General features: G+C 36.0%; 2 protein-coding genes across 2 annotated transcripts in view; one reads left to right on the top strand and one right to left on the bottom strand.

Annotated features, from left to right (window-relative positions):
• The window catches only part of LOC117324980 (afadin- and alpha-actinin-binding protein B-like), a 56,294-nt gene extending 36,420 nt beyond the window's left edge, over positions 1–19,874 (bottom strand). The window contains exons 1-3 of the mRNA XM_033880832.1: positions 19,772–19,874; positions 3,142–3,355; positions 1,570–1,703 (exon numbers count right to left, since the gene is read on the bottom strand). Of these exons, the coding sequence (XP_033736723.1) occupies positions 1,570–1,703; positions 3,142–3,354 (347 nt within the window). The 5' untranslated portion in view covers position 3,355; positions 19,772–19,874. The remainder of the gene's footprint in view (positions 1–1,569; positions 1,704–3,141; positions 3,356–19,771) is intronic.
• A 2,573-nt stretch (positions 19,875–22,447) lies between these two features.
• The window catches only part of LOC117324845, a 45,650-nt gene continuing 45,247 nt past the window's right edge, over positions 22,448–22,850 (top strand). The window contains exon 1 of the mRNA XM_033880674.1: positions 22,448–22,821. Within this exon, the coding sequence (XP_033736565.1) occupies positions 22,815–22,821 (7 nt within the window). The 5' untranslated portion in view covers positions 22,448–22,814. The remainder of the gene's footprint in view (positions 22,822–22,850) is intronic.

Below are 22,850 nucleotides of genomic sequence, written 5' to 3'. Positions count from 1 at the left end.
TTTTTTAAATCAACCAATAATACAGACAGAGTTAATTAAAACATAACGGTATCTATAGCTAAATAATGACTCAAAGGGTAAAAACATATAGGTATGTATAGCTAAATAATGACTCAAAGGGTAAAAACATACATGTATCTATAGCTGACTCAAAGGGTAAAAACATATATATATAGCTAAATAAAGACTCAAAGGGTAAAAACATACAGGTATCTATAGCTAAATAATGACTCAAAGGGCAAAACATACAGGTATCTATAGCTAAATAAAGACTCAAAGGGTTAAAACATACAGGTATATATAGCTAAATAAAGACTCAAAGGGTAAAAACATAACGGTATCTATAGCTAAATAATGACTCAAAGGGCAAAACATACAGGTATCTATAGCTAAATAAAGACTCAAAGGGTTAAAACATACAGGTATCTATAGCTAAATAAAGACTCAAAGGGTAAAAACATACAGGTATATATAGCTAAATAAAGACTCAAAGGGTAAAAACATACATGTATCTATAGCTAAATAATGACTCAAAGGGCAAAACATACAGGTATCTATAGCTAAATAATGACTCAAAGGGTTAAAACATACATGTATCTATAGCTAAATAATGACTCAAAGGGTAAAAACATACAGGTATCTATAGCTAAATAATGACTCAAAGGGTTAAAACATACAGGTATCTATAGCTAAATAAAGACTCAAAGGGTTAAAACATACATGTATCTATAGCTAAATAATGACTCAAAGGGTTAAAACATACAGGTATCTATAGCTAAATAAAGACTCAAAGGGTTAAAACATACAGGTATATAAAGCTGACTCAAAGGGTAAAAACATACATGTATCTATAGCTAAATAAAGACTCAAAGGGTTAAAACATACAGGTATATAAAGCTGACTCAAAGGGTTAAAACATACAGGTATATATATAGCTAAATAAAGACTCAAATGATTATATATATAATTAACTTCATAGTTGGTGAACTCCCTATAGCTACCATCCAGGAATATGATTTGGACACTTCATGACTTAAAGGCAGCAGGAAGATATTTCAGACTTAATAGGATGTTTCAGTCAGTAGACCAAGTATTGCCAAGGTGTTTCACGTATCGAGCTGAGAGATCAAATTGGAGCTGATTTTGATTTGTTAACTATCAATTGTATGGAAGTTTTATCTGCAGTACAGACCAGCCATTGATTAATTAATGACACAAAAATGAGGCCAAGACAGGGAAGGTGAGACTTCTCCAGTCGATAAACGCTCAAAAAATCAATAGACTTTCCTTTAGCTACTTAAAGACATATAACAGTTATAAAAGTATGTACAGATCATTGTTTATTAGCTGAAGAACAACTTGTAGTTGTATTCCTTTTCATATCATGTCTTCCAAAACACCATCTTGAGAGTTAGTTAACTGTAAAATCTTTCTTGGAAAATACATATGTGTAAACTGCAATATTACCTTCTACTAGTACTGCCAAACAATGATTTAACTTCAAAACTTTCATTTTATTCTTGAAGCAACAGAATCATTTTCCATCACTTAACTTTTCAGTATAATTACCTGTTTTCCAGCTCTTCTCTGACACGTCGGGCCTTTTGGTACAGTCGAAATATCTCATAAAGCCGGTTGACCAGGGACACTTCCGTGGTTCCATCTCCATGATCGATGGTCTGGAAACCCAAGGCGGTCAGTTCCTACAATGACAAATTGTCTCTTCTTAAAATATCGGTCACAGGTGGTCACTTCTTGATTGAGAAGTACTCTGTAATGGAGATTTTAATCCAGTGTATGAGTGGATAGCGTGATACTTCCAGGGTCTAAGCCATGATTAAATATAAGCCCTCCTTCTTATTGTCACTGGCATAACAGATGAGTTGGTTCATCTAATTACTGGGCTTTTATATACATGAATCTGATATCAAGTCCAATACTCGACCTCTCTCTAACTAGACAGAACAGGACATACATTTACTAATTTTCTTTTTTACATATAAATCTGTATGATTTAATTGACCAAAAAAGGAATTATTATAAACTTTTTAGGTCCCCTAATGATAAAAGCTAATATGCTGAATTATATAACATATCTACAACTATTTTAAGATTTTAAGAACCTCCAAATTTATTAAAATTATTCAGTAACAGTTAAAGCATATATGACTAGCCAGTACATAATACTGTATATGTTTGTAATTTTCAGATACCGGGTATGCATGTTATAACAGATATGTTACTTGTCTATAATTGTATAATAACTGGACGTATAAATACATCTATACCCCCAACCTGGCCTTCTATATAACAACTGTACAGAGACTGTAACATAACAACAGCGATTTTAAGCTAGGGTCGGTTCTTTACTTCCAAGGCAATAAAGAAGGTCTTTTAGTTAATGAACATGAACTACGTTACGTTAGTGTATTTATACAGGATGAACACACAGTGGAGTTGTACAGATTGTTGACAAGCCTCTGTTATCTGACTTCAATACCTTTGATTATACTGTAATTCATTTTAAACCACAAATGTAAATACACAGTGAAAAATAGACACCCTAGACTCCAAATATACACATCAGCTATCGCTGGACTAACACCTGAGTAATACCAATACCGCCATTGTATCCTACAATACACAAACACACAATGGTTGACAGAGAAATCAATAGCTATTACTACAGATACCCTATTAATTATGCGTCTGATAACATTTACACCTGTACAACTGAGTATAAATTTTGTTACCTGTCCTAATTACCTGTCTGCTGTACACACCTGAAAGGTGTGTTTATCCATCTAGTATTACCCAGAGTAACAAACTCTAAAAATTACAATATAAACACATACCGTAATTATGTATTGTAGGAATAAAAGAGAAACAGGTTGGTTGTGGATACATTTTACAGCGTGGAATTGCTATAAGATCTGTACATGTTTTTGTTGTAATATTTGTACACTTCTTGATATAAAAATTTGTAAGCCAAAACTTCATGTTCAGTAGTAACAAAATAAACTGATGATTTATCTATCTGAAAAGATACTGTGTTTACTGGTGCTGTTAAAATCTTCCCTTCTACAGGTATAGCTGGTTACACCTGAACACCATGCCAGGTATAAAGGTAAAAAATCTCACCTGGTTAAGGAATGTAACACTATCTTCCACATTCTCCGAACAACAGAAGGTGTTCTCGTCACTCTTATCCAGGTATGAAAAGGTCGACGACGGAGACTGCATTGTACAGTTTGTCGTCGCTGTCATTGCACTAAGTGAGGCTGTGACATCACGACTCCCGTATAGGGTCAGGTAGTCCCTCCCAGCATTCCTCAGGACGCTCCAGTCAGCCATTCTGTAAATAGAGCAGTGACAATCAATACAAGGAGAATCAGTTCGCTCTATATCGGAGACAAGACAAAGACGATTTCTTTACAGTATTTGTACCGTGAAATACCTGTGTATTAGCTGTTCTCCAGTACACCAAAACTTAACTGGTCATCGGTACGCCAAAACATAAGTGGTCATTACTACTCTCTGATAAAGATTGATGATAAGATTCACAGCATCAATACCACCAACATGTAGCAGAATCCTCAGCTGTCAGTACCAGTTACATATTTCAGACATATAATATAAATACATCACATCTGACCACAGTGTCATATCATGCCTATAGGTTATATTGTACACACAAATGTCAATATTATTATTTTGGAATAATACACCCTATCAAACATGGGACATTTATATTTATACTTAATTGATCAAGTATAAAATATTTTGTATGTTGACACGACTGGTACAATTGAAATCATATCACCCATTGAAACTATAAATCACACTGAAATTAACTTATAATGTTGTTTTGTTTGAAAGCTGGGTTTACAATCTATAGAACCCCAACTAGAGTAAGTATTGCAAGCTCAACATAATATCCAGTATTGTAACCAACAGTATACACCACACGGAGTATTGAAATCAACAGTATAAACATCACATGGAGTATTGAAATCAACAGTATACACCACACGGAGTATTGAAATCAACAGTATACACCACACGGAGTATTGAAATCAACAGTATACACCACACGGAGTATTGAAATCAACAGTATATAAACATCACATAGAATATTGAAACCAACAGTACATCACATGGAGTATTGAAATCAACAGTATAAACATCACATGGAGTATTGAAATCAACAGTATAAACATCACATGGAGTATTGAAATCAACAGTAAAACACCACACAGAGTATTGAAATCAACAGTATAAACATCACACGGAATATTGAAACCAACAGTACATCACATGGAATATTGAAATCAACAATATAAACATCACATGGAATATTGAAATCAACAGTACATCACATGGAATATTGAAATCAACAGTACATCACATGGAATATTGAAATCAACAGTATAAACATCACATAGACTATTGAAACCAACAGTACACACCACATGGAGTATTGAAATCAACAGTATAAACATCACATGGAGTATTGAAACCAACAGTACACACCACACGGAGTATTGAAACCAACAATATAAACATCACATGGAATATTGAAACCAACAGTACACATCCCACAGAGTATTAAAACCAACAGTACACATCACATGGAGTATTGAAATCAACAGTACACATCACATGGAGTATTTAAATCAACAGTATAAACATCACATGGAGTATTGAAACCAACAGTACACACCACACGGAGTATTGAAACCAACAATATAAACATCACATGGAATATTGAAACCAACAGTACACATCCCACAGAGTATTAAAACCAACAGTACACATCACATGGAGTATTTAAATCAACAGTATAAACATCACACGGAGTATTTAAATCAACAGTATAAACATCACATGGAGTATTTAAATCAACAGTATAAACATCACACGGAGTATTGAAATCAACAGTATATAAACATCACATGGAGTATTGAAACCAACAGTATAAACATCACATGGAGTATTTAAATCAACAGTATAAACATCACACGGAGTATTGAAATCAACAGTATAAACATCACATGGAGTATTGAAATTTAAACCAACAGTACACATCACATGGAGTATTGAAACCAACAGTAAACATCACATGGAGTATTGAAACTATCAGTACACATCACATGGAGTATTGAAACCAACAGTACATGTCACACGGAGTATTGAAATCAACAGTAAACATCATACGGAGTATTGAAACTATCAGTACACATCACACGGAGTATTGAAACCAACAATAAACATCATACGGAGTATTGAAACCAAGAGTAAACATCACATGGAGTATTTAAATCAACAGTATAAACATCACATGGAGTATTTAAATCAACAGTATAAACACCACACGGAGTATTGAAATCAACAGTACACACCACACGGAGTATTGAAACCAACAATATAAACATCACATGGAATATTGAAACCAACAGTACATGTCACACGGAGTATTGAAATCAACAGTAAACATCATACAGAGTATTGAAACCAAGAGTAAACATCACACAGAGTATTGAAACCATCAGTACACATCACATGGAGTATTGAAACCAACAGTACACATCACATGGAGTATTGAAACCAACAGTACACATCACATGGAGTATTGAAACCAACAGTAAACATCACATGGAGTATTGAAACCAACAGTACACATCACATGGAGTATTGAAACCAACAGTAAACATCACATGGAGTATTGAAACCAACAGTACACATCCCATGGATTATTGATTAAAATCAACATCTGTTTTTTATTGGGTTTTTTTTTTAGTTTATCAAGAGTTTACACATTTGTTTCATTGTTCTGTAGTTGTGTTTATGTACTTTTCTAACAAAATCTTCAAAACAATAAATAAACTTAATATATATACATGTCATATGATGTGCAGTCTGTCACATTATAATTATATAGCTTATATCAAGTGGTACAATAAATCTGTTAAACACAGAGACCAAAACCACCCAACCTTTTTGTCAATTCACGCATCTGGTATCTATTCATGTCATGCAACATGAAAATATCTGCACAAAATCATTGCAGTGTTTTACATCTTTTACTTATACATTTTACATCTGAGCACTGATCATGATGAACCTATCAGGGTGTGTAAGCACACTGTACACTGGGAGATTGTGGTGATGACCAATACAGTCCAGACCTAAGGGAACCTGGTTCACCTGATCAATACACAAAATGGCAAGATCACAGGAACTGTCCACAGTAGGATGCTGTGGCGGGATATCTTCTGGTACACAATTAAATATAACCAAGGACAGGACTACACAAGTCTGTATCGGGATATCTTCTGGTACATAACCACGGACAGGGCTGCACAAGTCTGTAGGGGGATATTTTCTGGTACATAACCAAGGACAGGACTACACAAGTCTGTAGGGGGATATCTTCTGGTACACAACCAAGGACAGGACTACACAAGTCTGTATCGGGATATCTTCTGGTACACAACCAAGGACAGGACTACACAAGTCTGTAGAGGGATATCTTCTGGTACATTACCAATGACAGGACTACACAAGTCTGTAGTGGGATATCTTCTGGTACACAACCAAGGACAGGACTACACAAGTCTGTAGTGGGATATCTTCTGGTACACAACCAAGGACAGGACTACACAAGTCTGTAGGGGGATATATATCTTCTGGTACATAACCAAGGACAGGACTATACAAGTCTGTAGTGGGATATCTTCTGGTACACAACCAAGGACAGGACTACACAAGTCTGTAGGGGGATATCTTCTGGTACATAACCAAGGACAGGACTACACAAGTCTGTATCGGGATATCTTCTGGTACACAACCAAGGACAGGGCTACACAAGTCTGTAGAGGGATATCTTCTGGTACACAACCAAGGACAGGACTACACATGTCTGTAGGGGGATATCTTCTGGTACATAACCAAGGACAGGACTATACATGTCTGTAGGGGGATATCGTCTGGTACACAACCAAGGACAGGACTACACAAGTCTGTAGGGGGATATCTTCTGGTACACAACCAAGGACAGGACTACACAAGTCTGTAGGGAGATATCTTCTGGTACACAACCAAGGACAGGACTACACAAGTCTGTAGGGGGATATCTTCTGGTACATAACCAAGGACAGGACTATACAAGTCTGTAGTGGGATATCGTCTGGTACATAACCAATGACAGGACTACACAAGTCTGTATCGGGATATCTTCTGGTACATAATTAAATATAACCAAGGACAGGACTACATAAGTCTGTAGTGGGATATCTTCTGGTACACAACCAAGGGCAGGACTACATAAGTCTGTAGGGGGATATCTTCTGGTACACAACCAAGGGCAGGACTACACAAGTCTGTATCGGGATATCTTCTGGTACACAACCAAGGACAGGACTATACAAGTCTGTAGTGGGATATCTTCTGGTACATAACCAAGGACAGGACTATACAAGTCTGTAGTGGGATATCTTCTGGTACACAACCAAGGACAGGACTACACAAGTCTGTAGGGGGATATCTTCTGGTACATAACCAATGACAGGACTATACAAGTCTGTAGTGGGATATCTTCTGGTACATAACCACGGACAGGACTACACAAGTCTGTAGGGAGATATCTCCAGGTACACAACCAAGGACACACTAGTACTGATAACATACAACTTTGAATATGATGCTTATTATTACACAATATACAATACAATAATCTGTATTTAAAGTCACGTACATTTATATACTGACAACATTTTGGCTCATTGGAGCTATTATTGAGACAAACAGTTGCATATGTATACTAATATATATATAACATCAAGAAATAATACAAGAGGCCCAATGGGCCTGTATCGCTCACCTGGCTCTACAGCAACTTTGAAGTTGATTGAGGTCATTTCTAAAGATACTATGTTGATTACCTCTTTATTCAAATATCATTGTAAGCTAGTTTTATTCATATTAAAAATTTTCTAGTCCTTCATTCCAGCATTCTATTGGCCTAATATCAGGTCTTGGAGGCTCTTGGCTATCGCAGAATTATTGTTTACAGATTTAAGCCGATTTCAACCCTGTTACCTTGAATGTAGGTCAAGGTCATTTATTTGAACAAAATTGGTAGCCCTTCACCCCAGCATGCTACAGGCCCAATATCAAGTCCTTGGGCCTCTTGGTTATTGAGAAGAAGTCGTTTGAAGATTATAGCCTATTTGAACCATGTGACCTTGAATGAAGGTCAAGGTCATTTATTTGAACAAACTTTGTAGCCCTTCACCCCAGCATGCTACAGGCCCAATATCAAGTCCCTGGGCCTCTTGGTTATTTAGAAGAAGTTGTTTGAAGATTATAGCCTATTCGACCCATGTGACCTTGAATGAAGGTCAATGTCATTTATTTGAACAAACTTTGTAGCCCTTCACCCCAGCATGCTACAGGCCCAATATCAAGTCCCTGGGCCTCTTGGTTATTGAGAAGAAGTCGTTTGAAGATTATAGCCTATTTGACCCATGTGACCTTGAATGAAGGTCAAGGTCATTTATTTGAACAAACTTTGTAGCCCTTCACCCCAGCATGCTACAGGCCCAATATCAAGTCCCTGGGCCTCTTGGTTATTGAGAAGAAGTCGTTTGAAAATTATAGCCTATCTGACCCATGTGACCTTGAATGAAGGTCAAGGTCATTTATTTCAACAAACTTTGTAGCCCTTCACCCCAGCATGCTACAGGCCCAATATCAAGTCCCTGGGCCTCTTGGTTATTTAGAAGAAGTCGTTTGAAGATTATAGCCTATTTGACCCATGTGACCTTGAATGAAGGTCAATGTCATTTATTTGAACAAACTTTGTAGCCCTTCACCCCAGCATGCTACAGGCCCAATGTCAAGTCCCTGGGCCTCTTGGTTATTGAGAAGAAGTCGTTTGAAGATTATAGCCTATTTGACCCATGTGACCTTGAATGAAGGCCAAGGTCATTTATTTGAACAAACTTTGTAGCCCTTCACCCCAGCATGCTACATGCCCAATATCAAGTCCCTGGGCCTTTTGGTTATTGAGAAGAAGTTGTTTGAATGAAAAAGTTGACGCCGGACGGCCGGACGGCCGGACGGACGGACGACGGACGCCGCACCACGGCATAAGCTCACTTGCCCTTCGGGCAGGTGAGCTAAAAATCAAGAATTAACAATTATATAACTCTCACAGAATTAGGTGGAAAGGGAGGTAAGTTACAAATGAGCATTACGCTGTGTTACTATATGTAGGGTATACTATCAGGAGAAGGGTAATTTACATAATATGTACACTAATATAGCAAAAGGTAACAAGAGGCTCATAGGGCCTGCATCGCTCACCTGGATATTCAAGTAATTATGGTGAAATACTCTTAATTTAATTCAAATATTTTCCTACTTTTGAACTGCCTCTCCCAAAAATGGTTCAAACTACAGGTGGACTAAATCTTATCATTAAAGTATTCTTTAATTTTTCTTTTTTATTTCTCCTACTGTACCCCCTTTCTCCTGTCCCAAGGGTGTCACAAGCATCATTTATGCAACATACAACATTGCCAAATAATTCTCCTTACCGAAATTCGTCAAAATCCTTTTAGTTGTTCAGGACTAGCAGCATTTTAAGCATTACCCATCGGGCCATTTGAACTAAAAAAAAGGTTGATAATAATATTGTTACAAAGGGCAATAACTCTGGAAGATACTGTCGAATAATTCTCATTTTCAAACTCATCCCAGATCTTGTTGATACATGTATATGACTGCATACACATAGTCGTACAGTTTCATCAAACTAGGTTTATATTTACTATAGTTACTGAGTTCACAAGGTACAGTAATAATATTAAACAATAGACCGTAATTCTGTTAGTTACTGTTGAATACATGTATATAATTCTCATTTTCAAACTCATCCCAGATCTTGTTGATATATGGCTGCATACACGTATATAGTCGTACAGTTTCATAAAACTTGGTTGATATTTACTCCAGTTATCATGTTCACAATTGTCCAATTATAATATCATTACAGAGGGCAATAACTCTGTAAGTTACTGTCTAAAAACTTCCATTTTTAAACTCATCAGAGATCTTGTTGATATATGGATGTGTACATGCAAAGTTTCATTAAATATGGTTGATATTTACTTCAGTAATCGTGTTCACAAGGTCCAATAATATTATTACAAAGGGCAATAACTCTGCAACATGCATTGAGTACACTTAACTTCTAGCTAAACACCCTACATAAACTCGATGGAATTTTGTGACGGTCATGTTTCTTTACATTTGTATATAATTACCCAGATATGGATGATTTTTATCCTGTGTTAGGGACAGATGGAGGCAGTTAACATTACTCTACATTATATCACCTAACTGAGAAGGGGATCATGAAAACTATTAAATGGTATAATAACTGACAACGGATGTTCTTTAATCAATAATCAATAAAGTGATTATATCTACTGTACTTCATTGCCGTCTCATCCAAAAGGATGGCCTATTGGATGTCCATATGTACCCGATTTCCTGCCAGATATTGATCACGATGTCATTTGTATGCTGAATCTTATTGCCATGTGAGCTAATGATAATTTAGCTTCTGTCATTATACAGAAGTGCAAATCACACGTTATACAATTCATGTCCTAGTATAATGCTAGGTAGATCTATTACACCACCTGTTCCATTGGAATTTTATATTCAAAATAGGTAGTAAAGACATGATTTTTCTCATGATTTTCTGAACTATGCTAAGTAATATAGAGTTTTCCAGGAGCAATTATTCACTGAACACAAAATCTTATTAGGGCATGTCATTGTTCAAAATTAAAAGCAGAACTAAGGCAACTTTGAGGGGCTACATATAACAATACCATAAACTTGAACTGATGCTTATGCTTTTTGGACATATACTACAAAGGTAGCTATCTGTACACACATAGTTAACGATACATGTATACACAGCAATAAAAAATTCTCTATTTAGATGAAAATCTCACTCAACTACACAAACACATGTACCAATTCATAAAATCTTGCCAGAAAAAAACATCTTAAAAACTTTCCTCCAAGCCCGATATAATAAACACCATATCCTAATACAGAGTAAGTGTACCAAAAAACAGGTACATTTTTTTCAAATCAATTTTTGTTTTGGTATGAATTATACAATTATAATAATGATTCTGTAATTATGTGTTACATTTTGTTGATAAAGGTACAATGAAATACCTTTAGGTTTATAGGCAAATTTCGAAAAAAAACAAAATGGCTAATTCAGCCAGTGGGAAAAAATGATATTACTTCAACTCACTATCGTTAAATTTTTCACTAAATCTGGGCACTGGAATAGTAACATGGAGCGAGTCTGAGGTTTGATTCCTATAACTAATGCTAGCAAAAACTGTGTCCTCGACCCTATTATTTTTAATTAACTTTCTTGAATGCACAAATCTATTCACCGTAAATAGCACCAGGGTATATATGATGTTCCCATCAATACCATTAAACTTATATATGGTAGGTATAGCCGGTGACAATCGACCCACTATTATCACTGAAGACCCTAATACACTCCTAACATGAAGGCAATCCACTTATATATCAGATAGATAACTTACACCCTTGATCTTCTATATATTCAACATAAATTAAAGATGACCATACGAACTACAGCCAATATGTCCCAATCTGTCCTTTATCAACTCAGTTTGAAGTGCTATCCAAGTGCTTTAACTTGAGATCTACATCTAGATCCAGATAGTTGACAGCACTTTAATTTGTAGTCATATATATGTTTACATTGTACAGTCAAACATCCAAATGTAAGTTACTAATTCACACCATAAGTTCTGTAAATAAACATCCAAATGTAAGTTACTAATTCACACCATAAGTTCTGTAAATAAACATTCAAATGTAAGTTACTAATTCACACCAAAGTTCTGTAAATAAACATCCAAATGTAAGTAATTACTAATTCACACCATAAGTTCTGTAAATAAACATCCAAATGTAAGTTACTAATTCACACCATAAGTTCTGTAAATAAACATCCAAATGTAAGTTACTAATTCACACCATAAGTTCTGTAAATAAACATCCAAATGTAAGTTACTAATTCACACCAAAGTTCTTTAAATAAAGTATCTCCTGATCACTTTAATACTATATAGATTATTAATATATTATACCTTCATAATTAGAACAATCCAAAACCTTATCAATCCAGTAAAACACCTTGTAACAATCTACATACCCGTCCTATGCATGCTTATATATAGACATCAGGAAAAATGAGTCGGTATCCAATAACACACAGGCTCTACCTTTGCGGTGTACCTGTTGTGTTGGTTTATAAGTCCAATAATCTCTAACTATTGGCCACTCTGTCAATATTTGATCTCGTCCAAATCACTTTTAAGGTCACAAACTCCCTGAAGGTGAAACCAGAGTCCATAAAATCTCTCGAAATTTGAATTGTTATGTCCAAAATCATTCCAATGAAAATGTAAGTGTAGTAAACACTACAAGAAACGCCATAGGTAAACAATATTTCAGTATGACCTGGATTTTAAGTTTGGACCTATCTAAACTTTACACTATATACTTGGTACTGATATCAAGCAGGGGTAATATATTGGTTAAATTTGATTGGTTTGGTTTGGTTTATTTTGTTTAACGTCCTATTAACAGCTAAGGTCATTTAAGGACGACCTCCCGTGCGTGCGACATGTTTGCATGTGGTGAGTGCGTATGTGTGTTTTGGGAGGCTGCGGTATGTTTGTGTGAAGTCTCCTTGTGGTAGGCCGGGACTTTTGCCGATACTGCCGAAGACACCCAGCAGCACACCCCACCCGGTCACATTATACTGACAACGGGTGAGCCAGTCGTCCCACTCCTAATATGCTGAGCGCTAAGCAGGAGTACCAACTACCATTTTTAAAGACTCTGGTATGTCTCAGCCAGGGGACAGAACCCAAAGCCTTCCTCACAAGGGCGAACGCTCAACTAAAGGCCAAAAGTGAGGCATTGTCAAGGGAGACATTAGGAAGAAGAAAGTCTGTAAGAAAGAAGAGAAAAGATAAGATCCCAAATTCAGTCGCCTCTTACGATCATGCAATGGGGGCAGCAGGTACAATTCTTACGCCCTACCTGCAGGGCACGGTTAAATTTGAATTACATATATATCTGTTTATACATAATTAGCTTAAAATTCAATGCCGATCGATATGTTCAGTGAATTGTGTGGTATGACAACATAAACACAATCGTATTATTGCAAAAGGAAAAAATACCAAATGAACATTTTTAGTTAACATCTATATTTATTCAGTACATGTATATTTAAAATAAGTCATACCCAGTACTTTTCAACTGTGAATGAATAATCACATGGATATCATACATTATCTATTTATCATCTTATGGCTATATACTGCATACAATATTATTTCTATGAACTTTTTGTACAGTATCTTACAGAGTTATTGCCCTTTGTAACAATATTATTATTAACCTTTTTTTTTAGCTCAAATGGCCCGATGGGTAATGCTTAAAATGCTACTAGTCCTGAACAACTAAAAGGATTTTGACGAATTTTGGTAAGGAGAATTATTTGGCAATGTTGTATGTTGCATAAATGATGCTTGTGATACCCTTGGGGCAGGAGAAAGGGGGTACAGTAGGAGAAATAAAAAAGAAAAATTAAAGAATAATTTAATGATAAGATTTAGTCCACCTGTAGTTTGAACCATTTTTGGGAGAGGCAGTTCAAAAGTAGGAAAATATTTGAATTAAATTAAGAGTATTTCGCCATAATTACTTAAATATCCAGGTGAGCGATGCAGGCCCTATGAAGTTTTTTGTAACATATAATATACTAATGGATTGGGGATTTTTTTTTAATTCTTTTTATTCTTCATGATTTGTGTATAATTATTTTGAACAAAGGAAATGCTCAGTCATGGTTTTTAAACTAGTTACTTTAAATCTTTTTTCAGGTGTTTGTAATTTTCTGGGTTTTCCAAATGCAATAGATACTTTTAATGGAATCATATAGGAGACATGGGGGAGTGCCACGACGGGTGGTTCATAGTAGTGAGTCTCAGCCAGGTGGCGTGACTGCCAGACTAGCCTGCAATTGTCCCGGTTATAGAACTCATAATGGATTAAAAATACCATCACACTGCATGCTGTGCATAACCAAAATAATAGCACAACTAGATTAAACAATCAAGTTCCATGGGGTTTATCGGTCACCTGAGTTTTGAAATATTTCTGTCATTTTAACCTTTTTTGACCTTGGTTGCCCATCAGCCCCTGGAGTGATCAGTCAGACAGACCAACATTGGTATACCATCAAACTGCCTTCCAAAACTACTAATTCTAGCAAGTTAAAATCAATTCCAAAAGAAATCCAACAAATGATAATAAAAAATGTGATTTCCTTATATGAAGTTTACCTTCTTCCCAGGGACAAACATGAGACCCCAAGGTAATGAAATTGAAAATTTGTATAAAGCACCTCAAGACCCTTCCATCTATGAAGATTAATTATCTGAATCTACCTGATTTGGGTTTGAGAAGAACTTAGATTTTTGAAATTCAGTTAATTTGACATATTTTGGCCTTGCTTATGACTCATTCAGTACCAACATGTGCATATACATGTATACCATCAAACTGTTAACCCATCCTGCTAATTTGAACCAAGTTAAAATGAATTCCAATTGAAATTCAACAAATGAGAGTCAAAAATGTTATTAAATCCCTATATAAACTATTGTAATGTTTAGCTCCTCCTCCGGGGCAAACGAGAGACCACGAAGTCATGAAATTCACAAGTTTTGTAGAGCAAATTAAGGCCCTTCTATCTATGATGAATATTTGATTTTACCTTATTTGGGTCTTAAGAAGAAGATGAGAGTAACTTGACTTAATTTATCTTTAGTATGTTATGTTATTTATAATAAAAATTCCAAAACTTTGATTATATATATGTGTATCATATTGTAACGTATCATCATCATTGAATATCACAATTCGTATCATGAGCATGGCACACCCTTGGATTGACTGCAATGTAAAATTTGAAAGAATAATAACCAAATTTAAAATGTACACACCTTGATGCTGTTTGTAATTTGGTTTTTCTATCATGGTTTGATGAAATCACAACATATCGAAACTCAGCAGTACAAACTGCAGCCATCTTACAAAGCATGTTTTAGATTGTGATCAGAGAAGTGTTTATGTGATGGTAGTAGGACACATTTTCTGGATTTTACTTCATGTCTAATATTTTTCAAAACAAATTTTCTAGTTGCCAGACAGACGCCTTGCAGGTCAATATCTGGCACCATGGACACCAAAATAGGTGAATAGCCCTGAATCTCTGGAAAGATTTCAGACTTGCAGCATCCATGTGTGTTTTCCGGTGTTTGAGGAAGGCATACTGTAAACCTTGTCAGTTCAGTAAAACTGGTTCTCAATGTCGTTGATTTGTGACATAACAAATCAGAATACTTCAAAAGTATCCGTGTACTGTACTAAGTTGTAAATTTATCAGGAATGAAATCAGATTCATATAAAGGAACAGATTCTAAAAATTGAATAATTCAATAATTGCATTTGGTGCTATAATATTGTGAATTGATTCAGTAATATCAAAAAGTTTGGTGGATGATGTCAGAAAGTCAATGCAAGTGAACCATGCTGTAAGTAATGTATTTACCAACTACTCTCCATTTTAATGTCACTATTACTTTTTCAACTAGCAGTGAAGTTATTGTGGATGGATTGAGGCTGATGCAGTTATCGAATAATTTGAAGAATATTACAATGTACTATGTAATCCTATACTCCAATAATATTAGAGGTTTACACGACAGGAAACTTTTGACAGGCTGTCATGTAACCTCTAATTACCACCGCGCATAAAACCTGTTGCTGTGACCCACCTAATTAAAGTCGTTTAAAAGTTATCTTTACTCACATTTCATATGATCTGACCTACCTTATTCTATTTATCTATCATAAATACACAAAGTCACACAACGTGTGTCCATGTCTATATCCAAGATCAGTGATTATTAGCCTCTTTTGTCGTTTAAGCGTAGGTCCCATTTGTATATACCGCCATACTTGTTTTGATTGTGACCTCTCGAGGTTATTTCCGGTTTATCCAAATATGGAGTTGAAATAGACGAAACAAACGAAACGCTGTGAAAATATTACGCTACGTTTTCCGTTTTATTTGCATTCCGTATTTTATAATAACCGGAACAGCAAAGTTGTTTCAGTGACCCAATATTTAACACAGTAGGTAGCAAGTGAATTATTGTGGATATAATTATATTTAAGAGGTGTCCATCAACAGTTTGTGCATAAATGGATTGATACTTCATCAACAAGTAAGCGTACACATATTTGTTAACATAAATTATCGTTTTAGATGGTTTATGACACTTTTTCGTCGCGCCCTAGAATCAGGGCGCTGGCAGCTACAAGAAAAACACGCTGAGGGGATATGAGGTCGCAATATCCACCAATGTAATCAGGTGGAATAAGACCTCATATACGTATAGGAGTATGTAATCCTACAGATGTAACAATTTTTGAGATTGTTAATCTGTATTTTTACAAACATGTACTGTAATTGAACATCTATTCTTTCTCAATAAAAACATTTATCCTGCAACTGCCACCGCATTGTCGGAATACACCCACCATATATATTTTTGCTGTATACGACAGTGACAGGAAAACAGCTGTATTTTGAATCTTAGCATGTGCGTCAATTCGACTGATCTACTTCAAAGTGAAACAACATTTAAAACGCAAAAATATTTCTGTCATTTTTGACACCATTTCACTTCAAAATGATTATTTTTGATGACTGTTGCAGGATAAATAGAATACATGGTCAGTGTCTTAAAGGGACAATTTAGTCAAGCATGCTTTTTATAATTCAAGCAAAATCGATAAAACATATATCCAGAAAAAAGAATTCGCAGTCAACAGTTATCTACTACGTAGCCAATGTCCAGTATGGTCAGTTTAAGTTTGGGGAAAGCCCACGTCAAATATAGCAATACTCCAAATATAGTGCAATGTGTTGCGCCCTCTGGCGGGAACAGAGTTACTTGTAAACACATCCACGCGATCGAAGCACAGAGTGATGACACGGTAGATCTAATTTCACATATACTTATTTCTTTGGATATTGCTTTAACAACATGCGTGGCAAACAGTTGTTACATGTATCATAATTGATGGATTCAATAATGATTTATTGTTTTGACAATTCAAATCGACCAAACAGGTTTATTCCAGGGTCACCGAACGGGAATTCGTGTTCACGTAATTGTGTACACACATGCATGTATACGGCCAATACGTATGCAGAAAAAAGATTGTATTTTCATTTGTGTACGAATGCAAACAAACGCTAACACCAATCTAGGTGATTTATTTCATCCATGATGTAATTAGAACAATACTTATAACAAGTACGAATGGAATTATGATAATGGAAGTTGTACAGAACAAAAATATCGCACCTCAACATTACTCCGTAGGCCGATCTAGGTCAAGTCTCGGCAAACTCGCTCGCAACTGTATGAACTTCTTCATTGTTGTCGCAACCGTTCGAAAAACTCACATCTGTTATATTCATGACCTAACAGTAATTCTCCATATATTTTGTTTATCCATTCACTGTCTACTTTGGTACGAGACCTGCAACCTATAGTTAAAATATCTGCTATTAGCTTCAAATGCAAACCAATGTTGTTTACAGTCACGAGACGGGGCTGTGCTTGCACACATGTATACAAAGTGTGTAGAGACGACATGCTCATTTGCATATAAATCGTATGGTTATATGATTATGATCAGACGGGGCTGTGCTTGCACACATGTATACAAAGTGTGTAGAGACGACATGCTCATTTGCATATAAATCGTATGGTTATACGATTATGATCCCCCTTACAATTAATTAAACAAGAGGCCCATGGGGCCTGTATCGCTCACCTGGTTGGATTTGACCAAATGTCAAAATAATGTTCATGTTCAATTCGTTTTATTTGTCAACCTCAAACAATGCTTTATATGCTTAAAGTATGAAGATCCCAACTGCATTAAAGAAATAATGAAGTCCAGACTCTCTAAGTTTACAACGTGCATTCATAACTCTATGACTAGTAGCGATTTTAAGGAATTACCTTTATTTCTCCTATGGGGCCCCACAACTTTGGCCAAAGTCATCATTAAATGCAAAATCTGTTTCACTTTCCCCAAGGATGTTTCTGACCAAATTGGGTTCAAATCCATTCATAACTTTCATAACTTCCCCTATTGGGCCCCACTCCTTTGGCCCCTCGGGGTTCTGAGTCACCATTTATGCAAAATCTGTTCCCCTTCCCCAAGGATGTTTCCGACTAAATTCATAACGTAAGACTAGTAGCGATTTAAAGGAATTATCTCTATTTCCACTATTGGGCCCCGCCCCTTTGGCCCCTCGGGGGTCAGAGTCACCATTTATGCAAAATCTGTTCCCCTTCCCCCAAGGATGTTTCTGACTAAATTGGGTTCAAATCCATTCATAACTTTATGACAAGTAGCGATTTAAAGGAATTGCCTCAATTTCCCCTATTGGGCCCCGCCTCTCCGGCCCCTTAAGGGTCAGAGTCACCATTTATGCAAAATCATATCCCCTTCTGCCAAGGATGTTTCTGACAAAATTTGGTCAAAATCCAATAAGAACTTTTTGACTAGTAGCGATTTGAAGCAAATGTTGACGGACGGACGGACAACGGACGCTGCGTCATGACATAAGCTCACCGGACCTTCGGTCCAGGTGAGCTAAAAATGCATGGAAAACATAAACTTGTATCAATATATGACCAAGGATAGTTCATAAGGAGAACTGAAGTACACTTTCATGAAATAATTTGTGAAATGATAAAAAAGTAAACAAACTTGACTAAATTGTCCCTTTAAAATGTAAGCTGTATTTTATACAGCTTATATTTTAAGACACTGACCATGTATTCTCTCTCTATATATATACTAAAACAGCTTTTATTTTGAGACACTGACCATGTATTCTCTATATTTATACTTGAAAAGCTGGCCTTTGTTGTTCATTTGTAATTCAAAAGACATTACTAAAAAGACACGATCCTGATTGAGGAAGACATCAACTAGAAGATTGATCCCTCCAGGTGGATTCCGGAGATGAAAAGATAAGACATTTGTATGTGACATTCCTGATAGTCTGCGACTAGATCTACCAATTTCGCTGTCCTGGCGAATTAAAACGAAGTGACCCTTACTTAAGGACCGAAGACGGAAATCGTTACAGGTAAAGCGGTGCCTAAAAATATAATTACAGTACTGTAGGCCTACTGTAGCCTACCAGTTATCAGTAATCCGTCGTCTAGATCAATAATTTGTTCCTAATGTAAAAATAAGCTATTAATTCCAATACTAAATATTATGTTTGTTGTTGAGATAATGATCATAACTCGTCATTATCTGAGCCAAAATACTGTGACAGAATAACTTCAATAAGGCTGTGACATAGCGGTGTCTACTTTACAGTAGCAACCTGTTGAAAATGGTGCTGCTATGCCCCCGAATCTGGAATCTATATTCGCTAGCGGTGTCAGAGTCGAGAGGGGAAATGCACAGCTAGAACAAACCTACTCTTAATGCCAGAAGACATTACCTTTATCTTGTTATGATATCTTCAGGTAAATTTATATCTAAGGATAAGCCAGACGTCTCCCATTCTCTTCGCAAGACCTTTCCTACAAGCACCAACACAGAACAAGGAAAGCCAGCAATGCGTCTCTACCGACAGAAGTTTAGTTTCGTATTTTTGTGGTTGACTGCTCAGAGAATATCATTCACAACGTTTACAACTAGACTAGGCCTAGTACATTAAAGAAAAATTATTTTCTGAATATGAGAAATATGAAAGTAAAGTTTCCACTCATTTTAATCACTTCGATTGACGAAAACATTATTTTAGATAATTTATACTTGGCGCCATATGACATCATTAAATCGATGTAGGCATACAGAAAAAGCCAACATACGGAGAGTGTGTCACAGCCATATTCAGATCTCTAACGTAGTGTCTTCTTCTTCTTCTTCTTCTTCTTCTTCTTTAAAAATTAAAACCGTTTGAAGTTTTTTTCCTTAAAACCTTTTTATAAAAAAATGAAATTGTTTTGATCCCCACCAGCCCTTCAGCTGAGTCTTGGACCAGGTAATATGGACTGATGGCGTTCTTTTATTATTTTTTTATGGGGGGGGGGGGGGGGGGGGGGGGGGGGGGAGATAGTTGGAGGTAACATATTTTATTAGGTCGTTGTGGTTTGCATAATAATACACTAATCTGGACTAAATATTGCCTGCAAAAACAAACACATAGTTAATTTATTAGTAGAACAATAATGGGCTAATTTTATTAAAATGTACAAGTTTATTCATTATCACCCAAAAGTATATCAAGTGACGTGATTCTAACAAGTGATAAGATAATAGACTAGTACAACAATGTAATCACTTGAAAGTTGCAGCGTTGTAAAATACTTATTTGACGAGGTATTAGAAATAGCCTGAGTTTGTAAATCTTTTTTTTTTTAATTTGCAAAAATATCAAAGAGAACGGATGCTGGATCCAAAGCCATGTGAAAACTGTATGAATGTCATGCAAACGCCAATTACACTACCTTGATTTTCAGTTGATGAATAGCTATACATAATTACAGTAGCCCAATTATTACACAATATTGTATGTGCGGGTACAATAAAAATATTACTTAAATTCTACAAACATAACTGTTGCAAATTAATTGAATAACAAGCTGTTATCAATTAATTTGATAAGAGATAACTTTAGCCTCGGAGACAGACTGGGTTCCCATCCCAGCAGGTCGTAAAAAGGTACTGTCATATGACCTGCTGCCAATAAATCACAGTATTCACGACAGAATATTAAAGCATGAAAAACAGTATTACCATAAAGTAAGCGAATGATAATAAACTGCTACATGTCATTTCATATGTCTCCTTGTTAACACTATTTCATTTCTTAATGCATTTGCTTTGTAAATATACACAGCCGTTTTGAATGGTGGTACAGTTCTCTGATGTCATAACATATATAAATATAAACATATTGGGTCTAACAGACTATTTCCTATACAAAAAAAAAGACCTTATTTCAGAGTATAAGCCTCTGAGTGCGTCGCCGCGCCCCCTAATGCAAGGGGACATAAGTCCTGCGCCCTCCAAGTAAATAACGCATTTCCGGAGGTATTGGAATCGGGCGATGCCATCTTCCGCTTCTATATTCAATCTATGAGAAGATACCCGAAACCTTGTTAATTGTTATATATATATACACTGTATATATGTCAAGTAGTAATAACGACAGTACAGACAAGAAAACTGTCGAATTTTCGAGGCAATCTGCCCCTTTGTCAAGACACGGGTAAATTACATACGATCAGATATAGACATAGAACATAGAACAGTTACACAAATGTAGTACATTTGTAGGTATAAACAAAAAAAATATCGTAATGTTGTAAAAACAACGATCCCCCTCGGCCGATACTTAATTCGCCGAGGGCCTATTATGATTAATAAGGAAACATCTTAGGTGGTGTACAGATGCTAAAAGTAACCTAAGATGTTTCCTTATATAATTTTGTATATTTTGTATACCAAGTTTTGTTAAAACCGGAGTAGTACTTTAGGAGGAGTTGTCCGGACAAGCCTCAACCAATGAGAAGCCGGCGGCCATTTTGAAAATGAATTTTCGAGAAAAAAAATGTGGGATGCACAACTACATGTTATACTGATCATGTATACCAAGTTTTGTTAAAATCGGAGTAGTATTTTAGGAGGAGTTGTCCGGACGGACAGGCGGGCGGGCGGGCGGGTGGGCGGGCAGGCAGGCAGGCAGGCACCTGTTTTTCAAACGACAGGGGACTAATAAAATAGCCCCAAACCGTAATTTTTCACCGTTGAGTGCGACGTACACAAAATCATGATCTGAAAAAATGTAAATCGACGATTTCTAAAGTTGTAGGGATTGCTTCCTTTTAATTTAAACTGTCAGATTTTTATATTAGTAATATGGATTTATCAGAAAAAAATGAGATTTATTCATTGAGTCGTTGTTTAGAAAAAAAATATGAATAATCCTGGTAAAGGAATCGGATCCGGGTCCGGGTGCGGCGTACAAGAAATCACGGGGACCCTAAAAATAGAATGACGTTGGAAAAGACGGGAATTCCCCAGATGGGGGTTCCCCAATGCACGGTAAATATCGGGTTGACTGTTTTTCAAGTACCCATGTGCTCTTATTTGCCATCAAAAGTATATAATAACATCACTTCACAGGTAGCAAAAAATTCAGACTTTAACATGGTATAATTTCTCATTACTGGAACTTCAAACGAGCGAATGAAAGGATGGCGTAACTAACAATGGCTTATAGTAAAATATTTAGTTGTACGAAAACGGCCTTAGTAACATGTATACATTGTGTACTGTTGTGTACGGAATGCTGCCCAAATAAAGCTTAATTGTAGTATTCCGGGAACTTACGTAAGATCTTAATTTAGGTTTTGACTCACTGCCATGGAATCTTAAAAGCCTACTATAGATCTAGCAGTTTTGATTTAATATTTTTTTGAAGCGATCTGCCTACTCAAAATGACGGAGTAAACCCTGTACATGTACTGGTAGGCATGGATGGTAAGAAAATGAAAGCTTTTTTTCCTTTT

The sequence above is a fragment of the Pecten maximus genome, chromosome 4 (genome assembly GCF_902652985.1).
Source record: "Pecten maximus chromosome 4, xPecMax1.1, whole genome shotgun sequence".
Taxonomy (NCBI): Eukaryota; Metazoa; Mollusca; class Bivalvia; order Pectinida; family Pectinidae; genus Pecten; species Pecten maximus.
This window is presented reverse-complemented; position numbering and strand designations above follow the sequence as displayed.